The 13349-nt window shown below is 44.6% G+C and overlaps 1 protein-coding gene across 1 annotated transcript in view; it reads right to left on the minus strand.

The window, feature by feature from the left end:
* Window positions 1-12622, minus strand: part of CUNH4orf45 (chromosome unknown C4orf45 homolog) — a 49060-nt gene extending 36438 nt beyond the window's left edge. Inside the window, exons 1-2 of the mRNA XM_035451336.1 lie at window positions 12367-12622; window positions 8907-9139 (exon numbers count right to left, since the gene is read on the minus strand). Of these exons, the coding sequence (XP_035307227.1) occupies window positions 8907-9139; window positions 12367-12622 (489 nt within the window). The remainder of the gene's footprint in view (window positions 1-8906; window positions 9140-12366) is intronic.
* Between the last annotated feature and the right edge of the window lie 727 nt (window positions 12623-13349).

Consider the following 13349-nt stretch of genomic DNA (forward strand, 5'->3'; position numbering starts at 1 on the left):
ACTCTGCAAGTGTTGTGTATGAATAATAGAGGAAAAGATCATTGCAAACTTATAGTGCTTTAAGGATTTCCCTCCAGTGACCTTAGGAAGAGAGCATCAAAGCCAGATTTAGAAAACAGATGTCCAGCTATTTGATCCATCTGTGCTTGTGATATTAGATCATGTACAAATTGCAGAATTCTTCAGCTGTAAACTTTTAAAATCTTCGCTGTGGAGTCAGACCACTTTACCAGAGCATCCTCTGAGCTCATCAATCCTTTCTTAGCTTCCGGTGCTCTTGTCATCATCCAATCATAGTAGTGGAAAGTCTATGGAATGAGCTTAATTTCTGACTTTAAGAACTTTAGTTTTATTGATTGGTGGAAAAGCCAATGCTTACCTGAGAAATATACTTGAGATTTTATAGCAGGCCCTATGTAGTCCAGGTACTTTAAGCTGTCCTTATAACCAAGGGATAAAACCAGGTTCATTTGACACAGAGTTCTTTTCCTTTCCTTTTTTTTCTTCCCATATTTCCACATCATAATAAAAAATGATAGAAAACAGGGATGCATTTATTTTTCAATTGACCAGCAGCTGTCTGCAAAAGTCACATCACTAAAGTGAGGAAATGTACTAGTTTAGTTGAGAGACCAGGCCGCTGGCTGCTATGATACCCAGAGAGCCATGCTTGTTTCCAAATTAACTACTTTTTTTTTTAAATTCTTTTACTTAGCTTTTAATAAATGAGAAGAAACACAGTAGTTTTGTCTCATATAGAACATTCATAATACATAACAATCCATAAAGCCTCATGGTGAGGTAGGAACAGCTTTGGAAATAACACAGTCATAAAATACACAGCAATTAGGGAAAATGTTGTTTCACCTGAGTTCTGTCTGCACTGGTGCTCAACAGGATGAGAGCCGTGTCAACGGCACTGTTGACCCAGAGAACAGGTGGCAGTGGATGAAACCAACACGAGAAAAGTCTCAAAGAGTCACAGACACACTGACACTCCATTGTGCTGTCAAATTAACTACTTTTTAAAACTACCAGTTATATTTTTGTTTTAACTGAAATTTGAAAATGCCAAGATGGCACACGGTTCTTTAGTACATGGATATACTGCACAGAAGAGTTAAGTCAGTTGCTTACTGCTATTTAACTCCAACTCACTATCAATCCACCCCAACCCCCTCTCCCTGGGCCTCCAGTAGCCACACTGCATCAGCTGCCATGAGATCAACACTTGGGGATTCTGGATGTGAGTGAGATTCTGTGTCTTTCTGTGCCTGACTGACACTGATGTTTTTTGTCACATGCCTTGGACACAGGATGGGGCATGTACACCATGTCCACAGGATCAGACATAATTTATTTTTCTGGAGGTTCAGATTCAGTTAAGATTTTATAAGAAAATAACTTTCTTCTGTTTATTTGAGGAGTTCCATTAATTCAAACTTTGTAAAAATGGCAGAAGACAAAACATCAGGGCTGAAGAAAGTAAATGGTGTTACTATATTATTTTCAAAGCAAGGAGAGGGTTTCTCCTTCCTTAAAGCCAGTCAACATGAAGCACAGTCACTAAGAGCTTCCTGGGGTATATGAAATGTGTTACTGTATCCAGCACTTGGGAATGGAAGGTGTTAATGTAATCATTTTTATATTAAACCACAAACTGTTAGGTGCAAATAACAGTAAGACGTCAAGTTGAGAACTGAACATTAAATGCATCCATCTCAGAAAGAACAAAGTACTACAAAGGCATAGCTGTTTTAAGGTCTATTTTTTTAAATTAGAAACAAGCTTGTTTTACATGTCAATCCCAGTTCCCTCTCCCTCCCCTCCTCCCCTGCTCCCCACCAACTCCCTATCCTATCCCCCTTTCTGCTTCCCAGGAGAGTGAGGCCTTCCATGGGGGATCTTCAATGTCTGTCATATCAGTTGGAGCAGGGCCTAGGCCCTCCCCTGTGAATCTAGGCTGAGAGACTATCCCTCTATGTGGAGTGGGCTCCCAAAGTCTATTCATATACTAGGGATAAATACTGATCCACTGTCAGAGATCCCAGACCTCCTACTTGACACTCAGGATTAGGGGGTCTAGGTTGGTCCTATGCTGGTTTCCCAGCTATCAGTCTGGGGTCCATGAACTCCCCTTGTTCAGGTCAGCTGTTTCTGTGGGTTTCTCAAGTTAAGGCCTATTTTTTATTACTTACACTTGTGTGAGTGCAAAGGCAGGTGTCCATGGAGGATGGAGGGTCAGATGTCCTGGAACTGGGGTACAGACAGTTGTAATCTGCCTTCTGTGGGCATTGGGAACCCCAACAGCAGTGTGTAGTCTTAACTGCTGAGCCATTTCTTCAGCCCATGCATAGAAAGTCCATTTTCTATTTTTCTTTCATGACTTGGTTGAAGAGGGGGCAGAAGTTTTATCATGCTTTTAAAATCTCCAACATTGGGCCTGCAGGTGTGTGCTTGCCTAGCATTCGTGAAGCCTTAGGTCCAGTTCTCAGTACCACCAAACAACATTATTTTAAATGAACCCAAAGAAAAATGAGAATTTTTGGAGTGAGGAGAATACCCCCAAGTTCTGAAATATGTGTTCTATATATTTGGCAGCTCCACACTGGCAACATTTTTTGGAGTTGGGTTTGAGAAAGGAAAGAATGATGTTTTTACATAACAGGGACAGTGACAGACTGTGTAGTCTGCTGAGAGGCCCTTTCTAGTCGCTATAATACTACTGGTAATATTTGATTTGTTTTGAAGGGCTGTAAAATGCCCTTAAATTAAAATTTCAAAGAAAAGTGTGACCAAATGATTATCTCTGCCTAGTCCCTATGAACAGCTCCATATCACAGATGAGGGGTGTTTTCTGTGTAAACGGTGCTGAGTGGGAAGCTGGAAGAACACTGACAGGATTATCATGAAAATGCTACATGCTGTAGCCACCCAGGCAACTAGAACTGACCCAGCAGAACGATGGCAACAGAGATGTGCATGTGACCAGGCGGCTGGAGCCCCGCCTTTCATTCCTGCGTCGTATGCTCTCACTGTGTGCTTCACATGCCTGGGTTGAAATCTGGGATCTGTCAGAACCTGTGACCTAAGGTATAGAGTCCACACCACAGTCTCCTTATCTGTCAAATGTTAATAGAGAGGACCGCAGTGTGTTATCATTAAACTGTCTGGTGTAGCTCCTTTCTCATTTATCTTCCCTGAATTATTCACTAGCGAGGAAAATGCCCAACAAACCTACCAATTCAGGATAAACTGAACCCACCAGCCATGAAGGAGTTCAGTGCCTTATCAAAGATCCATTCAAATGTCATTAAAGTGTCCAAAGAAGCCCCACCTAGAGCATGCTAATAGAATTCATGGTGGCTAAAAGTGGCAGAACTATCAAAGTCTGTAAAAAGAAACTTCATTAACCACTTCACATGAGTATACAGGTAGATTTCTATATTGTAAAACACAATGGTTTTAATAGATATTGTGATGAACTGATTTAATGTTGTCTTGGGGATCATACCAGTGAAGAATGCCTGACCAAGCCCAATATGACATCATTGCTGTGGGGAAAGTGATGGTCTTAAATCAATTTGCTATGAGGTCAGAGTGCAAGAGCAGAAAAGGGGCAACGGGAAGCCAGCTGACATTGCTGAGGTCTGGGTTAAAGCAAGGCCAGGGGTGAGGAGGAAGACCACTGGAGAGGCAGTTAGAATACCACAGGCATTATTTCATTTGGCTCCATATAGTCTTGTAGAAATGAAATATATAGTTTGGCAGAGGCCAAATCCATTTAAACAAGAAGAATGCACTGCTCTTAAATCTGAGATTTAAAAGAAATGGGCTTTGCTGGTTGATATATACAAGCACCATGGCACTGTAACACACAGTTAGAAATAGCTAAACACACATACACACACACACACACACACACACACACACACACACACACACACACACACACACACACACGGAGGGGGCGGATCTTGTGAGCTCATTTCACTGACCTCTACAGTGTGGTTAAGTGTTCAGGGTGTCATTCGGCATGGAAGTTGTTATCTGACTGCTCCAGCCAGATAATTTATCACATGATCTGTGGAGCCCTCCTTTTGCTCTAAATAAGAGGTTCCAGGTAGAAGGCAGCTAACCCAGCACTTTTTCAGGAGCCCCTTGGAGGTGCCTGAGCATCCGGGCTGCTGGGCTCAAGCAGACCTGGAGCTTAAATTAGGATGCTCAGCTGCTGGAACTGGAACCATCTAGCAAAGGCCTGTGTTAAAATGCAGTCCTGAGCTATCACATAGTACACTTGCAGTTCTGAGCTATTACACACTACACTGGCAGTTCTGAGCTATCACACACTATACTGGCAGTTCTGAGCTATCACACACTACACTGACAGTTCTGAGCTATCACATACTAACTACACTGGCAGTTCTGAGCTATCACACACTACACTGACAGTTGTGAGCTATCACACACTACACTGGCAGTCCCGAGCTATCACACACTACACTGGCAGTTCTGAGCTATCACACACTACACTGGCAGTTCTGAGCTATCACACATTACACTGACAGTTCTGAGCTATCACACACTACACTGGTAGTTCTGAGTTATAACACACTCACTAGCAGTTCTGAGCTATCACACACTACACTGGCAGTCCTGAGCTACCACATACTACACTGGCAGTTCTGAGCTATCACACACTACACTGACAGTTCTGAGCTATCACACACTACACTGACAGTTCTGAGCTATCACACACTACACTGGCAGTCCTGAGCTACCACATACTACACTGGCAGTTCTGAGCTATCACACACTACACTGGCAGTTCTGAGCTATCACACACTACACTGGCAGTCCTGAGCTACCACATACTACACTGGCAGTTCTGAGCTATCACACACTACACTGACAGTTGTGAGCTATCACACACTACACTGGCAGTCCCGAGCTATCACACACTACACTGGCAGTTCTGAGCTATCACACACTACACTGGCAGTTCTGAGCTATCACACACTACACTGTCAGTTCTGAGCTATCACACACTACACTGGCAGTTCTGAGCTATCACACACTACACTGGCAGTTCTGAGCTATCACACACTACACTGGCAGTTCTGAGCTATCACACACTACACTGACAGTTCTGAGCTATCACACACTACACTGGTAGTTCTGAGTTATAACACACTCACTGACAGTTCTGAGCTATCACACACTAAACTGGCAGTTCTGAGCTATCACACACTACACTGGCAGTCCTGAGCTACCACATACTACACTGGCAGTTCTGAGCTATCACACACTACACTGGCAGTTCTGAGCTATCACACACTACACTGGCAGTCCTGAGCTACCACATACTACACTGGCAGTTCTGAGCTATCACACACTACACTTGCCGTTCTGAGCTATCACACACTACACTGGCAGTTCTGAGCTATCACACACTACACTGACAGTTCTGAGCTATCACATACTACACTGGCAGTTCTGAGCTATCACACACTACACTGGCAGTTCTGAGCTATCACACACTACACTGACAGTTCTGAGCTATCATACACTACACTGGCAGTTCTGAGCTATCACACACTACACTGACAGTTCTGAGCTATCACATACTACACTGGCAGTTCTGAGCTATCACACACTACACTGGCAGTTCTGAGCTATCACACACTACACTGACAGTTCTGAGCTATCACACACTACACTGGCAGTCCCGAGCTATCACACACTACACTGGCAGTCCTGAGCTATCACATACTACACTGGCAGTTCTGAGCTATCACACACTACACTGGTAGTTCTGAGTTTTCAAACACTACACTGGCAGTTCTGAGCTATCACACATTACACTGGCAGTTCTGAGCTATCACACACTACACTGGCAGTTCTGAGCTATCATACACTACACTGGCAGTTCTGAGCTATCACACACTACACTGGCAGTTCTGAGCTATCACACACTACACTGGCAGTTCTGAGCTATCACACACTACACTGGCAGTTCTGAGCTATCACATGCTACATGATGAGTGTCTGCAGTCAGAAAAGTGTCCATTTTGATGTGGAATAGGAAGGGGAAGGAATGGCTACAGATGTGGAAGAAGTCTCAGAAAAAAAAAAAAAAGAAGAAGGCATTGGAGAAATGATGGGCAGTAGACTGAGACAGCACCTAAGTGATACTTTCTGTGCTCTCTAAGGTGACCTTAGTTGACACCACCACTCTCCTCTCTTCACATTTCCTGTGCCTCCGATCTCTTTCCCACCTCTACTACACCCTTCCTTCCCCTCTGCCATCGTTCTCTCCTCCCCGCCTTCCCCCCTCCTGTCCTTGCCTCTCCCTCTCCCAATCCCCTCTTTTTCTCTGCCCTCTCCTTTTTTTTTTTTGTTTCTTTTTTGAGACAAGGTCTCTCTCTATGTGGCCCAGGTTGGCCTTGATCTTGTGATTCCCCTGCCTCAGCCTCCCCAACACTGGGATTACAGGCCTGTACTATTGGATCTAATTCCTTTTACCTTGTGTACTTTGTAACAGGTTTGTGTATGTGGAACTGGTGTATTTATCTCCAAATGCAAACTCATGTGCTGGATGTGGGTGGATGAAAGTAAATGAGTTCCCAAGGAAATGACATCTAAATCTAGACTTAGTTTTTCCCTGGATGCACAGGAAATCAGGGTCCAGGATTTGGAAGGGAAGATGAGCAACCCCAGTAAAGGGCTCAGTGGGTAGGTCGGTTGCAGGTGGTTCTTTGCTAATAGGTGTGATCCATTTCAGTAACCACAAGCCATCGTTCTCCGGAGCTCTTCTTACTATAAAGCTCCCAGTCCTGGGCTTCCTTTAGGGAAGTGTCTAAGACTAAAGAGGAGGAGGCCAGGAATCTGAGAATGAGCTGGGGGTGGGCACATGGGAGGAGTAGGATGAAGGAAAGGGAAGGCAGAAACATCATATAGTTACATTGTAATTAAAAGAAAAGAAAAAATTGACAGAAACCATTAAAAATAAGTTGTTTTAAAGTTAGTATTGCTTTTTAGTTAGCAGATCTAGAGAACATGTGTGGAGAAAATTGTTACTAAATATTCATTTTATAATTTTTATCCATTCCCTATATAAAGTTGTATCTTGAAGTTTTTACCTTAGATTTAGAAACACAAGTTAAGAAGACAAAAGGAGAGAGAGAGAGAGAGAGAGAGAGAGAGAGAGGAGAGAGAGAGAGAGAGAGAGAGAGAAGCCCGACCTCAACTGTCTAGACTGTTTACAGCACAGCAGTGGAAGGCATCAGCCTTCCTTTGGGTGGAAATGTGTGTGAAGGGGAGGGTGCTGGTCCGGGCTTTTATAGGAATCGCAGGGCCTTAGGTGTAGGGAAGTTGATCCAGCTGGGGATGGTATTTGCAGGGCAAAACATTCTTCAGAAATTTACGGCCTCCTTATCCTGAAACTGCTAGCCCTAACAAAGTGGGCTAACTTATGAAAGTGTCTGCCTGCCTCAGGAAACAGTCCTTCCTGGGATTCAGATGTGGCTCACTGGCGACAGTTGAGCAGTAACAGCAAGCCAGTTTCATCAAGACTGCTTTCTGCGCCTGGGGTATTTCATCAGTTACAATGTATTTTGTTCATGTTCACCATGCTTGAAAGTGTAGTTGGTAACTCTTTATATTATGTGTCGTTATAAGACTGTTTTATTTAAGTTGGATAGTTTTGATATTGGTGGGTTTTGTTTGTTTCATAGTTTCTCACAAGCCCTAGTAGCAGCTGTGTGGACTCCTCATGCACATCTGCTTTTCCCTGTCCCCCACCGCACTGCTGGGTTGGTTGATACCTAAGGCACTCACTTCTCTTGCTTAAGAATTGTATTAACTACTCATTTCCTGACCTTTTAAAAATATAAAATATAAAGACAAAATATGAAAAGGAAGAAGCTGTCTAAGATTGTTATGGGAGACAGGTGGATCTATGAAAAGAATTACTGTTAACATGACAGGACCAAGAAAGTGAACAGAAAGCACCATGGCTTAAAGCCTCTGTCAAGCAAAACCAGTCTCTGTGCAACACACACACACACACACACACACACACACCCATCATACACACACACCACACACACACACTACACATCACATATCCCTACACAGATACCACATCCATACATACACACCTATATACACACATACCACATACACACCACATACCCATACATACACCACACACCACAGATGCACACACACACCACACAAATTGCAAAAAACAATTTGAGGAAATATGGAAGTTCAGCCATTGTGTGATGATTGATATATATATGTACATACATATTATATATCCGTTTATAAAGGATGCTAAAGCCTTTCTGTAAACACATTGGCATTCTCAAACACTTCATTTAAAATCACTTCCACTTCTTTCTGTTTTTGAAATGACTATGTGGGCACCTGCTTTGGTCCACACCATCCAAAGTAAACAAGACAAGTGTCCTAGACTGTAGTACCCTGGACGCCGACACAGCATGCTCAACAGGTAACATTCAAGTTCTGACACTCGGTGTTTTTTGCTTTGCAGATTGAAATTCAGCGCCACTTTCTTCCCTGACACGCCCACTCACAGAACAGTGCTAGCGCAGGGACCATGTGCAAATGCCACCACATACATGTGACTCTGGGTACATTCCCTAGCCCAGCACATAGCTTCACTCTGTTGGCTGCACTTTCTTTGGACCTCCCCTCTCAACTATTAAAAGGTCTAAAAGGGTGTGTTGTTAGTAAGTACTTTTATTGCCACCAGTTATCTTCCTGCAAAACTTAAATGTTACTTCTCAGTGTGACTAAGTACCTGACATTGCCTACAATGCAAGCTCACAGTGAAACGTCACAGGAGCCTATGAAGAGTGGGCAGTTAGCGTCAGTACCTTGGCTTGAAAGCCACTCTTCCATCTTGATTTGTTGATGCAGGCGAACTCTGGTATCCCCCATCCAATGCCACATACGTACTGGTGTTTATATTTTGCTGGCAGGCTTCGGTTTGGGGCAGATCTGCATAAATATCTGAGGTCTCCAGTTTTCTCTCGTACTGGACGCTTTTCTCCTATATAGGCGGTATGCTGGTGAACTTTAAGCGAATGGTCTTTTATGTAGTCTGGACCTAAAGAGACAGAAAGAAAAGCATGTTTAAAACCTTCTTCACATTATTTTCTCTCTGTGTCTCTCTATGTCTGTCTGTTTATCTCTCTTCCACGTGTCAGGGGGAGGGTCTCAGGAATCTCAGACAAGTTTACAAGGTGGTGGGGATTAAACCCCTTCACATTCTTTTCTAAGATGCCTTTATTTCAATTGTGGAGTCAATAATATGGCACTTCTTAATGTCCCTATGTATGATTAAAAGCCTTTTAAACAGGTTAATCCAATGAATCCTTATTAACAGCTGTAGAAGATAGACTCTAGCCTCCCACCTCAGTTTAATATGGGGAAAGGGAAGCAAATAAAGATTGGTTCTTTGTTCAAAGTCAAAGCAAACAAGCTCTCCACACTGGCCTGGCTGCCTTCAAAGCTGGGCTCTCAATGGCCCCACTAAACTGCCTTGTTTGTAATTAATTCAACAGACACATTTCAATTTAAAAGTTTCTTATCCAAGCCATAATGGCAAGGGCTAGCCTTTCAGACACTGGGGGGTTTGTTTCACATATATGACTTCTTAAATGACAGTGAAAACTCCCCAAATGCATTAGAAGCAATTAGAAAATTGATAAAATGACTAGATAGGAGAGTTACAACAGATGTTTGAAGACTCAAGGCAGGGGTAGCTAGCATTAGCATTTTAAACGTAAAACAATAGAAATATTCAATGAAGCCGGGCGTTGGTGGTGCACACCTTTAATCCCAGTATTCGGGAGGCAGAGGCAGGCAGATCGCTGTGAGTTTGAGGCCAGCCTGGTCTCCAGAGCGAGTGCCAGGATAGGCTCCAAAGCTACACAGAGAAACCCTCTCTCGAAAAACTGGAAGAGAGAGAGAGAGAGAGAGAGAGAGAGAGAGAGAGAGAGAGAGAGAGAGAGAGAGAGAACAAATGGGCTTAGTTACCCAGGGAGGAGCTTTAAAGCTCCAGAGCCAAAATGGGTTTTAGATTGGTGAAGGGGGCCATTAGGAGCAGGCCAGTGGAGATAAACACACACACACACACACACACACACACACACACACACACACACACACACACACAGCCTGTTTCCCCTAGGCAGAGAGAAGAAACCATAGCCCACCCAGCTCCAGGCACCATTATGGTGAGCAAACATATGGTGGGGAATGGGAGAGAGAGAGAGAATGGCTCATGTCCTATGGAGAGAGGCAGATCGGAAGAGGCAAAGGCCAGGAATGGGATGATGTGGGATGCCTGCTTGCCACCTGGTGCCTTGGTGACATCTGGGCCTTGGACCGTTCCCAAGGGCAATGTCTGGGTCCAAGGCCCTGGCTCAACCCCAGTCTGTGCTGAGGGCCATGGCTTCTGTTACCACCAAAGACCATGAGGATGCCTGGAGTCTGGGTCACCACCTATGGCCATGTTAGTGTCCCAGGGCCTGAGCTGCCACCCAGGGCCATGGAGACATCTGGGCTTGACCTGCTGCCAAGGGCCATGTCTGAGTTTGTGGCTCTATTGCAGCCACTACTGTTTTGATGTCTGGAGCTCCTGTAACCTCCAAAGACTGTACAGATGCCCAGGGTCTGAGCCAACACCTGAGGCCATATTGGTGCCTGAGGGTCATGCTGCCACTGGGACAATATAGATCTGAGTGTCCTGCGTTGCCACCAGGACCATGGTAACATCTGGCTGAGCTGCTGCTGTTAGCTATGTCTGGGTCTGTGGTCCTGACACAGTTGGGGTCTGTGTTGATGTCCATTGCTCGTGTTACCACAGGGATCCCATCTAAACCATTTGTTGAAGTACAAGGGTTGTGCTGAGCTGACGAAGCCCCTCCCCAGACCTAAGAGATGGTCCTGCCCCTAAGAAGAGAAGTGCTCTCCTCTTGGGAAAGTTGGCCCTGCCCATCACCATTGGTGTGGGAGAGCTGGCTCTGTCCCTTACTGAGGGGGGGGGGGTGCTGTAGAACATCTTTATATACTGCAAATATGTATTACTCTCATTGGTTAATAAAGAGCTGACTGGCCTATACCTGTGCAGGAAGAGACTGGGCAGAAGAGCCAAACTAGGAGGGTGCTGGGAAGAAAGAGGGCAGAGTCTGAGGATTCTCAGGCCAGATGCTGAGGAAGCAGAATGTGTAGAAAATGAGGTGACAAGCCGTGAGCTATGTGGTAGAACTTAGATAAGAAATATGGGTTTGTTTAAGTTGTAAGAGCTAGTTAGTAACAAGTCGAAACATTTATAATATATATTAAGTCTCTTTGTGGTTATTTGGGAACAGCTTCAGGACACAGAAAATTCCACCTACAGGGCCAAGTCATACCAATTCAGCTACCACCCAGACACACATCCAAGGCTTTGAGTTGGCACTCCCTAACATCTACCCATCTATGACCTGCCAGATAGAGCACATGAAGGGACTGATCCTGTACAAATATAGCTACAGGATCTCCATAACTGAGGCAACAGCAGGATATCCAAGAGGAGCTTCAGTGAGCATCTAGTATTGTTGGTGTTCCAGAAGCTTTGAACCTGAACAACAATACATCACACAATGAACATTTGTAAGTAAAGCTGTTTGGACAAAAGAGAATACTGCATGGTACATTGCAGCTCCCAGTGCCACTGAGATGGAGAAGTGACGGAGAGGTAGGAAGGATGGAGGAGCAAAGTTGTTCTTTGTTTGCTTTTGTTTGTTTGGTTAGTTTTTTGTTTTGTTTTGTTTGTTTTTTATTTTTTATCTTATTTTTATTACTTCTTTTTTTAGTTTTCCTTTGGGGGACATACTACAAGGGTGAAGGGCAGATATGGAGAGACTAGGAAATGAGTGGGATTGGGATGTGTGAGGTGGAATTCCCAAAGAATCAATAAAAAAATTATGTTTAAAACAAAAAGATTGATGAAGGGCTAACAGGCCCAACTTGGCAAAGAGGCCCACCCCACTACCTCCCTCCCCTCCACAGATTTTGTCTGACCCCCTTCCTCACCCTTGTTAAAGCCTTCAATTACATTCTTAAAGCTAGCCCCCAAGGTCTATTATCTTATTTGTCCTCTGACTCATTCCTGGAGACTAGACACCAGTCCAGCAATCGAAATTCATGCTACACAGCTAACCTGTCCAATCAGGATTTACTGACTCATCCTAGCTCAGACTTCTACTTTTCTCTTTAAAATCCACTTCTGCAGACAGCTGCTGCTGCCTTTGATGGGTCCAGAGGCAGCCCCCTCCTACCCCACACCCGCCTCCCCCTTCACCTTTGCCCCTCCGAGGTAATAAATCTCCTTTGGGCTGAGAATTTGGTGTCTGGGTGTGTTCTTTGCTGACTCCAAGGGCCTGCCTCCTACAGTTAGGGGTGCATTTGGAGATACAAAGAGCTTCATTTCTGTTAGCATGGGCAACAGTTCATGGTAGACATTGCTGTCTAAGCCTGCGGCCCTGCTCATCAAGAGCATGGTATTTGGGGAGTCTGCGGAAGACAAGGCCTTGGGCTCCATGTGCCTGTTACTGTGGTTCGAATTTGGAACATCCCCCACAGGCTCGTGTGTTGGAACACGTGGTCCTCAGGTAGTAAGGCTATTTTGGAACTTTCAGGAGGTGGAGACTCACTGGAGGAAGTACTTCACGCAAGGCAGAGCCTTGGTTTTATGGCCACGCTGCACTTGCCGGCTCTCTGCCCCTGGACTGCAGAGGACACACTGTAACCAGATTTGGTAGTCATGCCTTCTCTGCCAAGATGAGTGATGTCTTTCCTTAAACTGTGGTCAAAAGAACCCCTCCTCCCTTCTGTTGCTTTCACCAAGTGTTTGGTCACCGCAATGAGAAACAATCATCCACGGAAGGACTGGGGTTCTTAAGAGCCTCTCGAGAAGTTCCCATGCTGCTCAAGAAGATTTGAGGAGAACTCTTCAGAGCCTCCCTTTGGCACGTGTTTCCCAGTTTCCCTGCCACCATCACTCCACGTGAGGCACTAGTACTCACCCAGGAACAAACATTTCCCTAGTGAATACATTGTAGCCTCAATCTTTGTTTGTGTGTGTGGAGGGGGGGTGGGGGGTATTTCAAGACAGGGTATTTGTTTTTTGTTTTTTTTTTGTTTTTTTTTTGAGACAGGGTTTCTCTGTGTAGCTTTTGGAGCCTATCCTGGCACTTGCTCTGGAGACCAGGCTGGCCTCGAACTCACAGAGGATCCACCTGCCTCTGCCTCCCAAGTGCTGGGATTAA

The sequence above is a fragment of the Cricetulus griseus genome (assembly GCF_003668045.3).
Source record: "Cricetulus griseus strain 17A/GY chromosome 1 unlocalized genomic scaffold, alternate assembly CriGri-PICRH-1.0 chr1_0, whole genome shotgun sequence".
Taxonomy (NCBI): Eukaryota; Metazoa; Chordata; class Mammalia; order Rodentia; family Cricetidae; genus Cricetulus; species Cricetulus griseus.